This window comes from Typopeltis vanoorti, chromosome 18 (genome assembly GCF_054136105.1).
Source record: "Typopeltis vanoorti isolate ZY-2024b chromosome 18, IOZ_Tvanoo_1.0, whole genome shotgun sequence".
NCBI classification, from domain to species: Eukaryota; Metazoa; Arthropoda; class Arachnida; order Uropygi; family Thelyphonidae; genus Typopeltis; species Typopeltis vanoorti.
Window position 1 is genome coordinate 54,975,990 of NC_143566.1, and position 20,624 is coordinate 54,996,613.

Below are 20,624 nucleotides of genomic sequence, written 5' to 3' on the forward strand. Positions count from 1 at the left end.
GGTACTGGAAATATCCTCGTAAATCTGATAGCATTGAAAGTCTATCTGGCATAGTTCAAATCCGATATGTTGTATCTGCTCAAGGGAAAGTGCCAAAGATGTTTTAAAATAAATATGCTTAGGTCATCTTGAATGGAATCGTTCTTTCAAAATAAGAACCTTAGGAATGATGTTATGGTTTCTGCATCTCTTCAAAAACGTAAGATGATTTAACAGTTTAGCCTTTTTACATTTAAGTAGCTCAAAACAACATAAATAGTGTTTAGTTTCCCCATGGAGGCGATTCATGAAAATAAAATTATTTTTGACCACATGAATATTATTATTATTATTATCATGGATAGCCTCCATGGAAAAACGAAATGCCAGGTACGTCATTTTGAGCTACTTTAATGTAAAAAGGCTAAACTGTTAAATTACCTTACGTTTTTGAAGATATGCAGAAACCATAACATCATTCCTAAGTTTCTTATTTTGAGAGAATGATTCCATTCAAGACGAGCTAAGCATATTTATTTTAAAACATCTTTGGCTCTTTTACGTAAGCAGATACAACATATCAGATTTGAACTATGTCAAATAGACTTTCAATGCTATCAGATTTCGAGGATATTTCCTCGAAATCTGATACTCGAAATCGAAATTTTTGGTACTTTAGACCAAAACGTTGTCACTTTTAGATAGAATGATAAATAATAGCTATAACAAGGCCTTATCAATAAACAAAGCCAAATCAATAAATTCAATGTTCTTTACGAAAAACATTTTCAGTCAGAACCTAGTTTGCTGGACAACACTGTTAAATTTAATTGCTCCGATCGTGTTCTATCAAAACCAGAAGTGAGTATACTTAAAAAAAGGCTTCAATTTTTCTATTACTCCTGATCTAATTCCTAAAGTGGACATTATATGCAATATAGAAAAGGTCATTTCGTTGCTACCGGAACCCACAGCTAACGATCTCAGACTTAAAAGCAGTATCATTCTCTCTTCTTCAAGAGCTCCTCACAAAAACATCACCCTTCCAGAAAGAAGAGCTATGTTTAGGGTAAAGAAAGATAAAGAAATAATCATCTTTAAAGGCAACTGTACAGTGATCTTAAATACTAGTGATTACAAAGATAAGATCGCCTACTTACTATCTATTTACCGTCTTTTAGATTCAGATCCTACTTTAAAGCATCACCATGTTCGATTGGTAGAGCCTCTGCTACTAATGGCTCAGTTAAGTAAGTTTTAGCACGGTTAGTAGTTGGAAGGGGACAAATCATTCGATGCTTTTGGCACACTCTCCATCGACGAGTGTTTGGACTCTCTGGAGGTGTCAAATAATAATAATAATAATGATACCAACGATTTATTATGTAATATGGATAGCTGGTCAAGAAATTTAAAAAGGAGATCAAAGTCAATGCATCCACTAATGCTGAGATTATATGGCTCTCCAAAAGTCCATAAAAATGGAATACCGTTACGCCCCATCATTGATGGTATAAATTTGCCTTCATATTTATTATCTAAACACCTTACAAGTCTTCTCATAGCACACATCTGCAATTCGGATACTTGCATATGAAATTCACAACATTTCGTGGAGAAATTAAACAACATCTTGATCGCCAATACAGATCTTCTGGCAAGCCTGAATGTGACATCATTATTTACCAATATTCCAGTGGAGGAAGTGATCGACATTTTAGGAAACTTCTTCCCTCAAGACATTACTTCTTTGTTCCATCAGTGGAACAAAGAAGTAACATTATAACTTTTTCCTATGGAATAAATCTTTTTACTAGCAATTAACAGGCCTTGCAATGGGAAGCCCCCTTTCACCACCTTGTGCTGATCTCTTTATGGAGAAATTTGAAAATAAAATTTTATCTCAACTGGACCCTAAACCCACAGTTTGGTGGAGATAAGTTGATGATATTTTTATTGTTTGGAAAAATATGGAAAAGGATTTGTTCGATTTCCTAAGCAAGATCAACTCTTTACATCACAAAATTAAATTCACTCAAGAACTGGAGAAAGATAACCAATTACCATTTCTGGACATATTAATTAAGAAACAAATAAATGGACGCATCAGCTTTACAGTTTATTGCAAACCTACCAATACAGGTAGATACTTACACTCCACTTCTTCACACCATATTACTCTGAAACTTAGCATTGTGCATATGCTAAAAAATAGAGCCTCTCTCATTACAACTGATGATAAAGACCTCCAAGATGAACTATCCCTGATATGAAATAATCTTACAAAGAATGGTTATCCTCGGAAATTGATCCACAAGATTCTTTTCTGTGATCCCCCACAAAGACGACCGGAAGATATACATTATAGTTCTACTATTGTGATTCCGTTTACAGGGACAGTTTCTACTAAAATTGCTAAACTCCTCAAGCCACATGGAATACAAGTAGCTTTTAAACCTTCACAGACCATTCGCTAAGAATTGGCAAATGGTATATGAAGACCATTGAAAAATGCATATTTGAAAAAAGTCATCCTTTTTTGAAAAATGCCGGAGACGTCAATAATAATAGAGAAGACAAATCGGGGTTAGCATTTCATTTTGCTAGGACTTAAAAAGCTCCATTCCCTACTTAGAGGAGGATTTCCGCTCCCGAATGATAAAAGAAGCCACAACAGTTCTCCGTTCAAAAGAAAACCTAAATACAACCCAAGGATTAATTCTGCCCGAGATCTGGAAAACCCTCATTAGATCTTTCAACATGCCAGAATTAAATTATGCTGCCAACTACATAACATTCCTACATAATAACTGGTAGATCATACACATGCTATAAGTGTGATGTACGCGTTCTTCTGCTTTTATAAAAATGCAATTGTATTCGGTCCATTTATGGTTTCAGTGCAAACAGTTTTTTAGCATTTAGGTGTCTTACATTTATATAATTTTAACCCTGATGAAGCCAACAGGCACAGTTGGCGAAACTAGTTGGTATAACTTAGTTTAAAATAAATATATTTGACCAAAAAAAAAAAAAATAGTAGGCATTCTCTCCTATAAGGTATGAACAGGTTCTGTGAAGGGATGGTGGAGCAGAAGTCTGTTTTAGAGCCAATTCTGTTTAACCTGTATGTTAATGATAATGGGAAGATTTGAATGGGGGGATATGAGGATATACAGCTATTTGCAAGATAATGCAAAAGTTGGAATGAACTTTGAAGATTATTGCAGATGTTGTAGCCTTACAAGTAGACTTGAATAGACTGAGTGAATTTATACAGCAGGAATGCCAAATGTAAGGTTTTAAAATTTAGAAAACAAAGATGGGATGTAGAATTTACTCTTGGTGGGGATATATTGTTGGAGGTGGAGGAAATAAGAGATATTTCTGTGATGGTGGATAAGAATATAAAATTCAAAGAACAATACAATGAATTCTGGCAATCATGCAGAAGACACTGCCTTGTAGAAATAACGAGATTCTGGTTCTATTGTATAAGGCTCTGATTAAGCCACATACAGGGTGTTCGGGATAAATTTGACAGTTTCGTAAGGAAAAAGAAAATCTTCTTTGTATCTATTAAATTTAATGAATTGACAAAAAAACATTACAGGCAGAGTTAATTACAATGCTATCAACAAGATTTACTCAAAATAACCACCATTAGCATCGATCACAGCTTCAATTCTGCTTCGGAACCTCGAACAAGCTGATGCTACAGTCTCCCTGGGAAGGGCCGCAAAAACTGTTTTAATTTTATCCATTAACTGGGCTTTTGTATTACTGGAAGTGCGATTGGTGTCTTTTTCAACTGCGCCCCATACAAAATAATCCATGGGGTTAAGGTCTGGGGAGTTTGGAGGCCAAACATTTGGACTGGTGAAGTCGTAGAAATTTTCAGACCACCATTTTTGACTTTTCCCAGAGGTGTGGCAAGGGGCCGAATCCTGCTGCCATACATACGGCCTACCATTGGCTACCCTTGTTATCCAGGGCTTGACTACAGTTAGCAACTCCACGAACAAAGCCCGAATTCCAATGCCAGGGTTCTTCAACACCTGTTCCTGCAGATTTGCGAGGAATTCTGCTGTACGAACGCAATCAGATCGTCTGCTAGGGATCTTTCTTCTTGCTACATCCTCGTAGTCACCATTGCAAGTCTCTAGTTCATGCCTGATTGTTTTTACTGTATTCAGGGAGCATTGGGCAGCAGTCGTAATATCCTTATTTTGATGGCGGGCACGAATCATCATGATACAAGTTATTCTCTTCCATGATTCAGGTGGGTTCCAGCTATCCATCCTTTCTGACATCTTGTATGTGAATGAAGAAGGGTCCAAACTTTTAAATGAAGAGAAGTGTGTGTTAATACATGTAACTTACGGAAAAATATAATTAATTATAAATATGTCAAATTTATCCCGAACACCCTGTATGTACTACTGTGTACAGATTTGATTGCCTGTTTTTCATAAGAATGAAAAGAAGTTGGAGAGGGTTCAGAGGAGAATGATCAAAATAGTTTCTGATCTCTGGAATGTTGAATATGAGGAAAGATTTAGAAGATGCAATTTTCAGAGTCTAGTGGATATGAAGAAGAGAGGGTGATATGATAAAGTTGGTATTGTTTGCCCACCGATTAGCGGTCCCTCGACACTTCTGCGCATGCCAGAAAAAGGATAATCCATTCCGATAAGAGGGTAATCAATCTGTCTTCTGGGATGTGTTTGTTTATTATTACAGGTCGGAAAATTTAGCTTTTCTTTTACGAACATTGTAGTTTATGAAGTGTTTAAGAAAGTTTTCTATAAAACTTTCTTAAAAAGAAAGTTTTTTAGAAAAACAGAAATTTTTTCAAATGAACTTAGATATTCTAAACTTACAGTTGAGAGAACTGAGACACTTTAATGTCCTAAACCGATTAATTATTTATGACTTGTTGTGACTCTTTTAACCAACCCATGTAAAAAAAAGTTGGAAAAAAATTCCATTATCAAATCCTTTTAATCTTCATAGTCATCTGAATCGGTGTCTGAATTGCCATCACTTTCACTTAAACTGATCACCAAAGGTTCGCATAATTCTTTGAGAATTCCGCCTCTGTCCCAATACATATTTTCCAATTAGGTGACATGAAAGCAATATTTTCCCCAGTTTTGAATAAAACTGGGGAAAAATATTGTAATACTTTAAATTGGGAAAAAACTGGGAAAAAAAACTGTAATACTTTCAATCGCCTGTTCTGAAAGCTTAAAAAGTTTCGACATGTCAATATCTCCAGTTACGTTGCGATGGCGAATGAAACCTTTCACTTCTGCCCAAATATATTCAATAGTATTAATATCGCAATGATATGGTGGTAGTCTTAAAGCTAGAAATCCATGCTCTTTGAGCATCGTGTCGAATTTAAATAGTTTAGTTGTGGGCGAGTTTCTTTTGACCAAATTAAGCAATTCAATTTTTCGCATATCTGGGGAATGAGAAATGTTATTTGCAGAGAGCCAATCCATAAGAACTTGCTTCTTATTAGACCAATTTGGAACTTTGTTTGATCGAATAGAGTGATATGAAGCATTATCAATTATAACAACAGCATTCTTAGGAAGGTTTGGAATCAGTTTTTCTTCTGCCCACTTTTCGAAGATTGTAGAATTCGTTTGCCTATGGTAATTGGCTTGGTATAGTACGTTTGAATTCGGTAAAAAACCCATTTCTCCACCCGCACACAAAATTATTATGCGCCGCAAGGCATTTCCGGTTTGTAGCACTCCACATTCTTCTTTAGACTCCCAACATCTTCCATAAGTTAATTTACTATCAATCCAAGTTTCATCTAGATACACAATCGATTTTTTCTCCTCCTTGAAACGTCTTATTGCTCTCAAATACTGTGTTCTAGATAAAACAATGTCACTTCGCTCCATGATAAGTTTCCTTTTATTCTGGGACTTTTTAAAACAAAAACCGATTTCATGAAGTATTTTCCTTAAAGTTTCTCTTTTCTTTCTTTAAGCACAAGAATCAATTTCGGAACAGTTGGCACTCTTTTCTCGACCACGTAAAATTCGTGAATAGTTCTACTTATAACGTCTACATCAAAATCATTCAAAGCTACGGTTTGGATGGTTTTCTTTACTCTGGCGCTTTTTTTAGGAGATTTAAATTTTGGCTTACCTTCACCTTTTGATTCCCTAAGAATTCTTTTAACAGTCGACCCCGATATGCCCGCACTTGCATGTTTTATGACTTGAGAAAGGGGAACAAGGAGGCGATTCTTTTTTGCAGAATGTCAGCACATTATTCAATATTCTTTTGCAAGAGCTACTGAAACGTTTAACAACAGAACTTGTTGACTGTACTGGATCCATCATACAAATTAATAATAAAAAAAATAATGTAAAAAAGCGACAACAAAAATCAAGCTAGTACTAGTACAGCGACAGACAAGAAATCACGTGATTTTGCATGTTGGCGGCCAATTCGTACATCCTTCATTTCTTTCTCCCCTTCAGCATGAATCGACAATTTTTGGCAAAATGCCAAGGAGAGATCTACAAACAGTGGGCGAACTATAAGGAGTTGTTATAAGATTAAAAGTGAAGAGGTTTTTCATAAAATGATGGGAGAGTGGGGAAGAGGTCATCCCTGGAAGCTGTATAAAGAGGGAGTGAACAAGGGAGTGAGAAGCATTTTTTTGCATGCAGAGTTATGAATGATTGGAACACCTTGCCTGAGAGTGTGGTGTGAATTTGAATGTGTTTAAGGCAGGGTACGATGAGCTGTGTATGACAAAAAGACCTCCTACATGAGTCTTTGACTCCATGGGGGTTTAGGATGATAATAATAATAATACTTAGTGGCATGCATAAAAATGCAAAAGTGAAATTTTCACATGAGATGGATGGGATTGGGATGGGATTTCGTATGGGATAGGGATGTTGATCCTAGAACCTAGTGAAGTATGCAAATTTTGCCAAAACTTGGAGAAAGCTTTTACCTATTACCATCAAATGTATGAAGAGAAAGGAAAAGTTGCTTCAAATTACCCTGTGGAAATACTTCTCAATGCAGTTTTCTATCGTAATTAATAAACTTTTAATTATCACACACATTTTTATTCTCATTCAGTTATATTGCAGTAAATATATGGTTTAAAAATTTAGCAAATATTTTTAGCTTTCACAGGCCAATTGTGATTTCATGTATTGGATATTATATTCAGTGTTCAGTATTATACAGTATATTCTGTATTCCAGTGGGAAGGGTTTAAAAGAAGTGGATAGAAGACAAAATACTACAACTCTGTTAGCATGAACAGAAATTTCCAATTACAGACGAGTCTGTATAACTACACTTGTAGTCAAGGTGTTGCAGAGACTGGTTATGAATAGAATACAAAAATGCATTGATGACATAACATTCTTTATGATGGTCAGCATAGATTTGTAAAAGATTGGTATTGTTTCAGCAATTTACTTGTATTTTATAATAAGGTTAAGAGTGTGTTAGATAAGAAAATCATATACTGTAATATTCTTGTACTTTACAAAAGTGTTTGATAGATTACCACATGTTAAGATGATGTACAAGCTGCAGAGGATTGGAATAGACAGTATATTGTTTAGATGGATCAGACATTGGCTCTCTGAACAATAACGATACATCATACAACTTACGTTGTGTATGATGCAGTAGAGTCTCAAAAAAGGAGAGTGACCTGCGGCGTGCACCAGAGTTCTGTTCTTGAGCCATTACTGTTTAACTTATTTATAAATATATATCATGTGGACTAGATATCTTCAATTGTTTCCTGATAATGAAAAATTGGGCATAATTGTAAGTAGGCTGCTGATGTTAATTCCCTTCACAAGGATTTCAATAGAATTTTCAGTTGAACTAAAGAGTGGGGCTGAATTTTTAATATTAATAAGTGTAAGGTGTTGCATTACGGAGTGCAGAAATATAAGACTCTGTACTATAATGACAGTGATATACTGCAGAAATAGGATGAGATTCAAGATTTGGGAGTGATGATTGACAGTAGACTGAAGTTTAGGGGGAATGTTGCAAGTGTTGCAAAGACTACAGATCATAGTGCCACTATGATAAGAAGTACTCTAACATGTAGGGGACAAAGAAGTGGTTGTGCCATTGTATAAATCACTGGTAAGACCACACTTGGACTATTGTGCTCAGATTTGATAGCCTGGTTTTCAATGTGATGTGGAAACATTGGAGAATATTCAGGAACAAGTAACTAAGGCAATATCAAGACTTTGGAATGCTGGCTATGGAAAGAGATTAAAGAAATGTGGATTGCAGAGTTTGGTGGAAAGGAAGAAAAGAGGTAATATGATAGACATTTAAGTTGGTGAGCAGATCAGAATAATCCTGAGTGTATTATAAAAAGAGTAGAAGGTGAGAGGGGAAGAACCAGAGGTCATTTCTGGAAAATAAGTAAAAGTGCGAAGAAGATGAGTGTGAGGAGAAGATTTTTTTACATGGAGAATTGTCAGTGAATGGAACACACTACCAGAATATGTTGTTAATGCAAGGAGTGTTGAGGATTTTAATATTCGATATGATAAATATGTTTTCAGTTGAAGGAACCTCCCACGATGAGTCTCCAGACTCTGGAAGGAGTAATAATAATAATAAGTAGCAGTGCGATTTCATTTTTCATAGTGTTTTTCCCTGAAAACATTAATCTAATGGATTATTGTACATATAGATACTTCAGCATTAATACTTTGGGTTTTATATGTTATAAAAGTACATTTTTTTAACCTTTTCTTCCTTTATTTTGGATTTTTCTTCTTCTTTCTTATCCAGAATCTTTTTCTCTGGTTCTGAAAATATATGGAACAAATACTAAAATTAAGAAGAATTTGAAGTTATTACATTTAACAAAATATTATTTCTTAATATCACTAATAAAAGATTTTTCTGTCACCTAATTGGTATTTCAAGAACTACTTGGACAGAATTTTTTTAAAAAAATATGTCAAGCACTGCTTTGAACCTTAAAAATCCCAACTATACCATACACTAGTTCAGGAAGATATATGGATATATACACGAGGGTGGTCTGAAAAGTTCACAGCCTCCACCATAGATGGCAACACTATGGGCAAGATTTTTTTTTTCAAGATTTTTAACATCTATCATAAGCATCTGGGTCAAATTGCAAATCATTCTATCTAGTAGTTTGTTTTACACAGCTGTCTCAAGCAAAAGTGTTGTCTGTATCCCTTGAAATGGATAAAACTGAGTATCGTGCAGTTATAAAATTCTTTGTAAAAGAAGGTTGAAGGTTTAACACAAAAGAAAATCATTCAAAGTTCATAAAAGTTTACTGGCACTCTTCTCCTTAATTTTTAACAATTAAGAAATGTGCTGCCAAGTTTCAATGCAGCCGTACCAGCCTTGAAGATGATCCACGTGAAGGACGTCCAAAAAGTGTAACACCACCAGAAATCATTGATGGAGTGGATGATATGGTATTGGATGACCGGCAAGTCAAAGTGTGTGAAATTGCTGAGACTATAGGCATTTCAAAAGAATGTGTAGGATATATTTTTCATGAAGAAATGCAAATGAAAAAACTTTGAGCAAGATGGGTGTCGTGCTTGCTCACAGCAGATCAAAAACGCACTTGCACGAAAATCTCTGAACAGTGCTTGGAGCATTTTAACAAGAATAAAATTGATTTTGTGCATCAATTTATTACTGTGGATGAGACTTGGATTCACCATTACACACCAGAATCCAAACAGCAGTCAAAACAGTGGACAGAAGCCAGTTGTTCAGCACCAAAGAAGACAAAGTCAGTTCCATCAGCAGGAAAGATCATGACATTGGTGTTTTGGGATGCATTTTGTTTATCAATTATCTTGAAAAGGGTAAAACAATAATGGGGGAATATTATTCCAATCTTTTAACCAGATTAGATGAAAATATTCATGAGAAAAAAATTGGTTTGCAGAAGAAGAAGAAGAAAATCATCTTTCATCAGGACAATGCACCAACCCACAAAGGTGTTTTGGCAATGGGAAAATTAAGAGATCTGCACTATGAATTATTGGAACATCTACCCTATTCCCAAGATTTGGCTCCCTCTGACTTCTATCTCTTCCCAAAACTAGAACTCTTCCTTGCTGGTCAGCATTTTCTTCGAATCAAGAGGTGATTGCAGCTGTAGAGGGGTATTTTGCAGATCTTACTGAGAACCACTACAGGAACAGGATAATGGTGCTGGAGCATCACTGGAATAAATGTATTAGTCTTAAGGGAGATTATGTTTAAAAATAAAAATAATTTTGAAATTATAAATTCTTTTTTTCATTGTTAGGCCGGGAGCTTTTCAGACCTTCGTATATATATATTATTATTAACATCAGACCTCCATTGATTCAAAGTCTAATTGCAGAAAGTACACATTGTTACACACAAAGTCTATCAACCCACACTTTAAACTGATTCAGTTTATCGACATTCACCACAATGTTAGGCAATAGATTCTACTCCCCAACAACTCAACATGCAAAGAAGCTGCACATTATGCTTCCTGCTTACATCCTCCTTATACAATTTCTATGGATGTCCCCTAGTTCTACCCCCTTCCCTCATTCTATGAAAAATTTCTTCCACATTAACCTGGTAACAACCCATTATCAACTTAAATTTCTCACTCATATCCCATCTCTTCTTCTTCATAAGGCTTTGAAAACTACACTCCCTCTATCTTATTTCATATCTCACGTCCCTAAGACCAGTTACCACCTTAGACATTCTTCTCTGAACCTTTCCAATATATTGTCATCACCATGAAAACCAGGGGGAACGAAGTCTGCAGACAATAGTAATCTATATGATGCCTGATCAAGAACTTAAAGAATGGAACCAGAATATCTTTATTTCTGCATGTTAAGATCACAACATCATTGCCATAACTGATCTGATGACTTTACAAATTGCACAATGTGACCTCTAAACTTCAGATCCTTGTCCAACGAGTTCTTTTGTCTCCTCAACTTCCTCCAAAATTTTTCCACTTTGCATCGTAACAAATTTCAGGAACTTACACTTTGCAGCACTGAACTGAGTGTTCTATACAGTTCTGTCCACTGATGCAATCTATTCAAGTCCTCCTGTAAGGCCATTACATCTGTGCGATTCCTCATCACTCTCTCACCAGTTTTGCGTCATCTGCAAACAGTTGAATATCACAACTTAAACCTATCCCACTAATATTAATATACAAATTAAATGACAATGGTCCCAAAACAGATCCCTGTGGCACTCCACTGGTAACTTTCCTCTTTGAGAATACTGCATCCTCATACACAACTTGCTGATACCTGCCTTTAGTTACCAACTTGTGGTATGTGGCAAAAATCTATCAAAGGTTTTCATAGACTGTTATAACTTTAATATATATATATATACAAACATTTTTAAATAAATTTCATAAACACATTTTTTAAATCTACTTCAGGCCTCCAATTAACACAATTATGGCGTTATACTGGGTGATGAATTTCACCCAGCATCTAGAATCCATTAAATCTTCCCTTAACATATTAGTATCAATGGTCTCTCACAGCCATATAACCTGGCTTCATAGAAACCTAATTAAATCTACAACTATTTAATAATAATCTCAATACTCTTAATGTTCTTGGCTATTCCACTATACTTGTGTATGGGGGGGAGCAATATCCCAAAAGAGGAAAGTCACTAGTGGTGTGCTTCAGGGGTCTGTTTTAGGGTGCTGTTTAACCTGTATGTTAATGATATTGGGAAAGATTTGGATGGGGATATTCAGTTGTTTGCAGATGATGCAAAGTTGGAATGAACAGATGTTCTGGCCTTACAAGAAGACATGAATAGATTGAGTAAATATGCACAGGTGTGGGAATACCAGTTGTGAAATGTAAGGTTTTAAAATTTGGGAAACAAAAATGGGATGTAGAATTTATGCATAGTGGAGATGCATCGTTGGAGGCAGAGGAAATAAGAGATCTTGGGGTGATGGTGGATAAGGATCTGAAATTTAGAGGACATATTGCCAAAATATGAGGGCAGCACAGCAAATCCTGACAATGATATGGAGGACAATGACTTGTAGAAGAAAGGAGATTTTGGTTCCATTGTATAAAGTTCTGATTTGGCCGCATATAAACTGCTGTGCATGGATTTGGTCACCTGGTTTTCAGAAGATTGCAGAGATGTTGGTGATAGTCCAGACAACAGATGTACACCATCAGATCTGCTTAAGTTAAGAGAATGATGTAAAGTTTCGCATGTTTCTTTATAAAACTGTTCCACGAGGAACCGACTTCTGTGAAGGACTATCATTGCGAAGCAGAATTTGCCAAGCGTTGGATTGTTCACCCAATAATATGGAACATGAGCTGGGTTTAGACCATCATGAGACAGGTTAATTATACCCTACTGATGACTAGTCATTGCGATAGTAATCCTGCTCAGTACGAGAGGAACCGCAGGTTCGGACACTTGGTACATGTGCTTGGTCGAGTGACCAGTGGTGCGAAGCTACCATCCATGGGATTATGACTGAACGCCTCTAAGTCAGAATCCCATCTAGCCACTGCAACGATACCATTCGTGCCTTGCACGTTAAAAGGCAGCACTAGCCGGAGTTGCTTTCGTACCGTCACGGTGCGATCGCCCTGGCGATGAGGCCACCAGAATGGAAGAAAGAAGGCAGCCGTTGAGACTATGCGGAAGCTGCTTCCTACGCCGCATCATTCAGGTGTGACGTGCCTGCACCAAATCGTCCACAGATGACCTAGGTACTGGTCTTGGTGTTGTGCTTAGAAGAGCAGCCACCATACTGCAATCTATTGAGACTCGTACTCTGACTGGGAGATTTGTTTGTTATTGATGATAGCTGATGAGCTACAGCCAAGAAGAATAGAAGTGGAACTGCAGGATAGAGAAAAGAGCACATTTGAGGCTATTTGGTATGAGATTGAAACTAGCAGAACAAAATATCCAGTTGGATGCTGCTATAGACCAGGTGATAGAATAGATGGTGGAGATAGTTTGCATAAGCAAATAGAAGAAATGAGTGGAAGTAAGGTAATTATTATGGGTAATTTCAACTATGGTAACATTGATTGGAAGGAGGAGAGGACACATGGGAGGAAGGAATTGGATTCTATGCGGTTATTAAGGGATAACTATCTGCAACAGCATGTAATGGAAAATACTAGGGATCAGATAGTGCTTGACCTGGTAATTGCATCTGAGAATTTGACTGTAATGAATATGACCACATTGCCACCAATTGGTGAGAGTGATCATAGGGTCTTGACTTGGGAGGTGGCTAAAGGTGTGGATTTTACAATTAAGACGGGGTACATGTGGAATTATCAAGCTGGTAAGTACAACAAGCTTAGGAGATTGATTGGTTCAGTGCCATGGCATGTACAACTGCAAGGGCTAGAAGTTGATAGTGCATGGGAGGCAGTAAAGAAGTGTTTGCATGAAGCAATGGCTGTCTGTATACCTAGAGTCTGAATAATAAATCAAGTAGGGGGTTAATGGGTGAATAACACCATTAAGCTTGAGCTGCAAAAAAAGAAACAACTATGGAGGGAATTTAAGGAGAAAGGTGACTTGCAGGCACATGAACGGTATAAAGCACAGGCCAGAAGGGTAACGAGTGTGGTAAGAAAAGCAAAAAAGGATTATGAAAGAACATTGGCCATGCAGGCTAAAGAGAATCCTAAACAGTTTTTTCACTATGTTGCAAGTAAAAGAAAAAAATGTATATGGCAGAGTGATTTTAAAGAATGCCGATGGTAGCGAGGTAATCGAATCAGCTGATATAGTTGAATTACTGAGCAAGCACTTTGCAAGTATATATTTTCCAGGTGGTGACATTGCAGAAATGAATGAACCAATAGATTATACGGGAATTGTGGTGAATAAAGTGGAGGTGAGTAGTCTATTGCAAAACCTCAATGTCAATACATCTGTGGGATTGGATGGCATACCAGCTCGTGTTGTACGAGAAGCAGCTAAAGAATTGTCAGTACCCTTGACCATTTTGTTTAATTTGAGTCTTGGGTCTGGGTTAGTCCCGAGCGGGTGCAAAGAGGGGGAAAATAGTTCCGCTGCATAAAGGTGGTTCCAAGACTGCTGTTGTAAATTACCGACCGATTAGCATATCAGGAATCATTTTCAAGGTCTTAGAGAAATTAGTCAAGAAAAGAATATAGCATTGGATAGATGAAAATGGGATATTGTATGGGGGACAACATGGTTTTGTGAAGGGTAGATCATGCCTCAGTAACTTGCTCACGTTTTATAACACAGTGACGGCTGAACTAGATAAGGGTAATGGGTTTACAGTGACCCATTACCCTTATATCTTCATTACCCTTATTAATGCATATTACCCTTATATGCGTTAAAATACTTTAACACGTGTTACTCTAATCGGTAAACTGCAGCAGATGGGGTTGGTGAGATGGATAGGAGGGTGGTTGATGGAGAGATACCAGAGAGTGGTTTATTCAGGAGTGGAGTTCAAAAGACGGCTTGTGACTAGTGGTGTGCCGCAGGGTTCTGTTCTTGGACCACTACTTTTCAATTTGTTCATTAACGATATTGGAAAGGATCTGAGAGGAAGTGTTCACTTGTTTGCTGATGATGCAAAGTTGGGTAGAGCAATTGTGAGTGCACAGGATGTCAAAATTTTGCAGGATGATTTGGATAGTTTGGAGGACTGGGCTAGGGAAAATGGATGTCAATTTAATGTGGCAAAGTGTAAGGTTATGCATTTTGGAGTAAAAAGATTAGCATCAGCATATAACATTGGTGGAACCGTATTTCAGGAGATTGATGAGGCCCGGGATTTGGGAGTGTTGGTGGATAGGGAATTGAAGTTTAGGGGGCACATTGAAAAGTGGCCAAAACAGCTCATCAAATCACTTGGTTGCTGAAAAATACTTTAACAAGCAGGGTATTGTTCCTCTGTATCGAGCCTTGATAAGACCCCATCTCGACTACTATGCTCAGATTTGGTCACCTAGGTTTCTTCTTGATGGGGAGGAGGTGGAGAGGATCCAGAGGCGAGTGACCAAGATGATAGCAGGTCTGTGGAATGAACCGTATGAGAACAGGTTGAGGATTTGTGGGTTGCAAAAATTGGTTGATAGGTGGAGGAGGGGAGATATGATTGAGACATTCAAATTACTGAAGGGTTTCTATAGGATTAATCCAGAAGATATTTTTGAGAATAGGATTGGTGGTGGGAGGACTAGGGGCCATACATGGAAGCCAGGCAAGAGTGTGGTTAGCAGGGGTGTTAGAGCTAGGTTTTTTACTTGGAGAGTGGTGAATGAGTGGAATAAGCTGCCAGAGTCTGTTGTGGGTGCTATGACTGTGAATGAGTTCAAGGCGAGGTATGATAGATACTGTGTGAATGTTGAATAGTTGTTCTTGACATGATGTTAGGGCCTCCTGCAACTCCAAGGAGTTGACAGACTCGATGAGTCTGTCGACTTCTTGGAGTTGCCCGAGATAATAATAATAATAATAATAATAATAATAATAATAAAAGTTTTGCTCTAACACGGTAGTTGTCTCCATAATTTTTGATAATGTATAACAGTATAGATTGGAATAAAGAGATAGCATTTGGAAATAAGGCAAATGAATTTGTTGAGCTCTTGAGATAGAACAATCTCAGTCATTATGTAAAGGAGGGCATGCATGGACTGAGAGTCTTGCATCTAATCATTTCATAAGAGGATGTAATTGAAAATAGAGTTTCTCACTTTTATCCAGTTGGTGAGTGTGATCATGCATTGATGACCTAGCCATATGCAAACTGCTGTGAGGAAAGGATATATGTGGAAGTACAAGGCTGGTAATTATGAAAAGTTTAGGAAACAGCTTAGAGCTATAGCAAGAAATGAGGAGTTGAGCAGTAAGGAAATAAATGCTGCTTGGGAAATGACAAAGAAATATATAACAGCATCAATGTGTGAATGTATTCTGAATTTACAAGATGAATAACGGTAATAATCAATTATATGAATAGTATAAAGAACAAGCCAGGAGGATAAATTAGTTAGTAAGCAGATCAAAAGTGCAATATGAGCAGAAATTAGAAATCTGGAAAAAAAAAACCTAGAGAGATTTCTTAGACATGCTGCAAATAGAAAGAAGAATGATTATGGTAAGATGATGTTAATGGATGAAAATGGTAGAATGCTAATTTCTGCAGAAGACATTATCGAGATATTCAGTGATCAATTTATAATGGTGTTTCATCCTCATCAGGGTGAAATCATGAGAAAGTAGATGACACAGGAGAGGATGGCTTAATTCTGAGTGAGCAGGAGATATTTGAGGAAAAAACCTTTATTTAATTAAAGGTGGTAGGATTTAATGGCATATTACCATTCATCTGAAGGGAATGTTCCAGGGAATTAGCAGTAGCTTTGGCATGCATGATTAATAAGTCTTATTAATTATGCATGCTTTCCACTCCTTTGGGAGTGGAAAGAAGGTGTTTGGAACATGTGCTGTCTTACAACAGCACATGTTCCAAAGGAGTGGAAAGAAGGTAAAATTATTCCACTGCATGAAGGTCATTATAAGGCAGTTGCTACAAATTATAGGCCAATCTGTATATCTCGCATTGTGATGAAGAACCTTGAATGGGTTGATAATAGCAGTATTCTCTGTGGTTATCAAAATGTTCAGTTTATTAAAGGGAGATCATGTTTTACTAACTTACTTATGTATGATAACAAGGTGACAAATGTCTTAGACAAGGGAGCTGCATATACAGTGGTATACTTCGATTTTGCAAAAGCTTTTGATACCCTGCCACATGACAAGCTGTTAAATAAAATTATATTGATAGGATTGCATAACAGCCTTCTGAGTTACATCCATGACTGGCTGTCAGACAGGTATCAGAAAGTTGTATATGGGGATGCAGTATCCTGAAAGAGTAGGACATGAGTGGTGTGCTGCAGGGGTAAATTTCAGAACCATTATTGTTCAATTTGCATACTAATGATGAGTTTGACTTGGGAAGGGTTTAACTAGTGATACGCAACTGTTTACAGATTATACAACATGGGTAAACAGAAATACAGAGTCAAGCAGATGCTATGGCCTTAAAAGAGGACTTCAGTAGATTGCATGATTGGGCAGGTAAGTTGTACTGTCAGGTTTTGAAAATAATAAGGTTTTAAATTCGGTAAGCAATGATGGTATGCAAAGTATACACTTAGTGGGGAAACTTGAACAGAGTTAGAGGAGATGAGAAATCTGGAAGTGGTGGTGAATAAGGACCTGAAATTATAGGGACACATTGCACAAGTTGTGAAGACGTTAAATTGGATAATGGCAATACTCAGGACTCTGGAATTCAGAAATACAGAGGTTATGCCATTGTACGAGGCCATGATCAGGCCTCCTATGGATTAGTGTGCACAGATTTGCTCACCAAGTTTTCAGGGTGACCAGGATATGTGGAGAACGAGGACAAACTGAGAGAATGTAAATTGCACAGTCTCATGATTAGGAGGGGGGAGGGGAGGGGGGAATATGATTGAGACATATAACCTAGTCAGGGATTGTTATCAGGTTGACATGGAAGAAATGTTTCATCGAATGGGGGAGGGAGGTAGAACAAGTGGCCATACTTGGAACTGTATAGGGAGCATGTGAACAGTGGAGTGAAGAACAAGTTCTTTTCATGGAGAGTGTTTGGTGAGTGGAATGCATTGCCTGAGTGTGTTGTGAATGTAAATACATTGAATCATTTAAGGCACAGTTGGATGAGCTTTGTGTGTGATGGTGCACACCTACAGAGCCGGCACTAGGGTCTTTGCGGCCTACATGCAATTTCTATCTAAGAGTCCCTGTAGTGCGTGGTTCTTTTACGATAATAAAAATTTAAATTCTTTGAAATTTCTTAAATAAATATTGACAGAACAGCCACACGCTGGTTCGCTAAATGTAACAAACTGGGGGTGTTGACTAGGCAGGATAATCGTTAAAAACCCAAATATTCAAAAAATTCTCAAAAGTTAAAGCAAATTTTGATAAAGCCACTTCACTTTAATCGTTTAATATAATGATGCAGGGATTATAGCCTTCTCACCGACCCGAATTGCTAACAAAATTAAAATTAATTTTAATTAAAGTTAAAATTTATTTGAACTAAAGTTTAAAAAATTCTTGCATTTTACAAGTTACTAAATTCTTAGTAACTTGTAAAAAAATTTTAATAATTTTTATAAGTGGAACTATCTTTTAGGAAAATAAAAGAAACTCAAGATAGATGAGAAAATAAGAAAAGAATTCAGAAATAATTAGAACATTTAATATAAGTATTCAAAAAATAACATCTTTACAGAATTACAGAAAATAAATTAAATTACATAAATATATTTGAAATTTTTTAAATTAAAATTTTAAGGTTTTTGATTTCATATTCACAAAATTAGAAATAATGGTCTTAATGTATAATTCTGCACATATATAATTTTCAATAGCTATTAGCACCAAACTAACAAGTCTTTTTTGTGTCATACTTGTTCTTAAGTAGGTTTTAATCAATTTTCAACTTGGAAAAGGAACGATCACCGCTCGCTACACCTAAGAGTTAAGGTTAATAGTATTCTTAAAGCAATTGAAAAGTTAGGGAAAGATAAATTATTGGACACAATAAAATTAAGAATATCGAAAGGGCTTTTGAATATTTAAATTATCCTTCTGAAAAATATTCCAGAAAGCACATAACATGTCATATAGTTCTATTGCATTTACGTCTTTATTGTCGCAGTCCTTCAAGAGAATCTCTAAATCGGCACAATTTCTTCGTAAATCTTCGTTATTAATTTGTAGTAATCTATACAAGAAATTGAAATTATCATATGTTTTTAGTTGTTCAAAACGTTTTATTAACGAACACATTGCAACGTCTAGAAGTGTATAAAACACATTCACTCTAAATTTATCTTCTGGCGATTGTGGCGTTTCGTCATGATGCTCGTAGTCCAATTGTCATGTCTTCTTTCGCCGTCAAACTTCCATACCAGTTTTAAATTCTTCTTCTCCATCCACCTCTTCACTCAGTTCTTTTGCCGTTTTTAGAACTTCTTTAAAATTTGTATCTGATCGATACTCTTGTAAGAATATTTTTAAGTTTTTGATAGATTCTAAAGCAAGTGTAATGTTCATATTTTTGTCTTGAAGCATTTTACTCACAGGGTTTATTCTGTTAAGTAAATCATGCCCAGTTATAAGACAGCAAATAAATTTGTAGTCCTTTATTTTAGCACATGATGTTTGTGTTTCATGCTGAGTTTCTTTATTAAAATTTTCATTATTCAAAATTTCAAAAAGTGCATCATAAATTTCTCCTAACTGATATTGTCGAGGGCGGATTGCATTAATTTTACTTTCCCATCGCGTTTCTGATGGCTGTTTCAATGTTAAATTTTTTACGAACTTTAAAAGGATTGCCCAACGTTTGTAAGAGAATGAAAAGAAATTTTATATTTCTTGAATAATTGCAAAGAAACTAATTGTATCTGCATTCGCTTTGGCTGCATCATTAATGATTAAATTTAGAGTATGAGCAGCACATGGCACATAAAAAGCTCGAGGATTTTTGTTCGAAAGCAAATTTTGGAGCCCATATTTTTTCTTTTTCATATTTGCCCCATTGTCATACCCTTGACCTCGCATGTCTTCAATGGGAATGTTCCATTTTTCCAGTTGTTCCATTATTGTTGCACATAAACCACGTCCTGTGGAATCTGATATATCTGCAAAACCTAAAAAGTTTTCTCTGATCTTGACAATTCCATTGTTACAGGAAACAAAGCAAATAATAATGATCATTTGTTCTGTTTTGCTTGCATCAGGTGTGCAGTCTAAAATTATGGAATAATATTTAGAGTTGCGAACATTTGAGAAAGTCCAAAGATGATTAACTAAGACAGATGATTAACTAAGACTTAGATGATTAACTCAGGAGTCTGGAATGATGGCTGTGGAGAGAGATTTGAAGAAATGTGAATTGCAGAGTTTAATGAATAGGAGGAAAAGAGGTGATATGACAGAAACATTTAGATTAGTGATGGGATATTATTGGATTAATACAAAGGGAATTATAAAAAGAGTAGAAGGTGAGAAGGGAAGAACCAGAAGCCATCCCTGGAATTATGGTTAAAAGTGTAGTGACCAGGTTTGTGAGAAGTAGATTTTTTACATGGAGAATTGTCAGGGAATGGAATGCATTGCCAGAAAATGTTGTTAATGATTTTAAGATTCAACATGATAAATATGTTGCCAGTTGAATGAACTGGCAACATATTGCCAGTTCATTGAATGAATCTGCAATGAATCTGCTGACTATATGAAGGGTGTAGTAGTAATAATAATAATATAATTTTTCCATTTCTTCCTTCAAAAGGACCTTGTCAATAAATAAATTTTTAAAAAATTGCCTGAAAATTTTTTTCTTTACATTTCTGATATAAAATGTATATTTGAGATTTTGAAAAAATATACATTAGATTCCCCTCCCCACTGCTTTGCCTAAATTTTCTTAAAAGCAGTAGTTATGAATTGCA

General features: G+C 36.2%; 1 protein-coding gene across 1 annotated transcript in view; it reads right to left on the bottom strand.

Annotated features, from left to right (window-relative positions):
* The window catches only part of LOC150096673 (twitchin-like), a 2,440,784-nt gene that overhangs the window by 2,176,635 nt on the left and 243,525 nt on the right, over positions 1 to 20,624 (bottom strand). Inside the window, exon 13 of the mRNA XM_090408679.1 lies at positions 8,767 to 8,828. Coding sequence (XP_090264805.1) covers positions 8,767 to 8,828 — 62 coding nt within the window. The remainder of the gene's footprint in view (positions 1 to 8,766; positions 8,829 to 20,624) is intronic.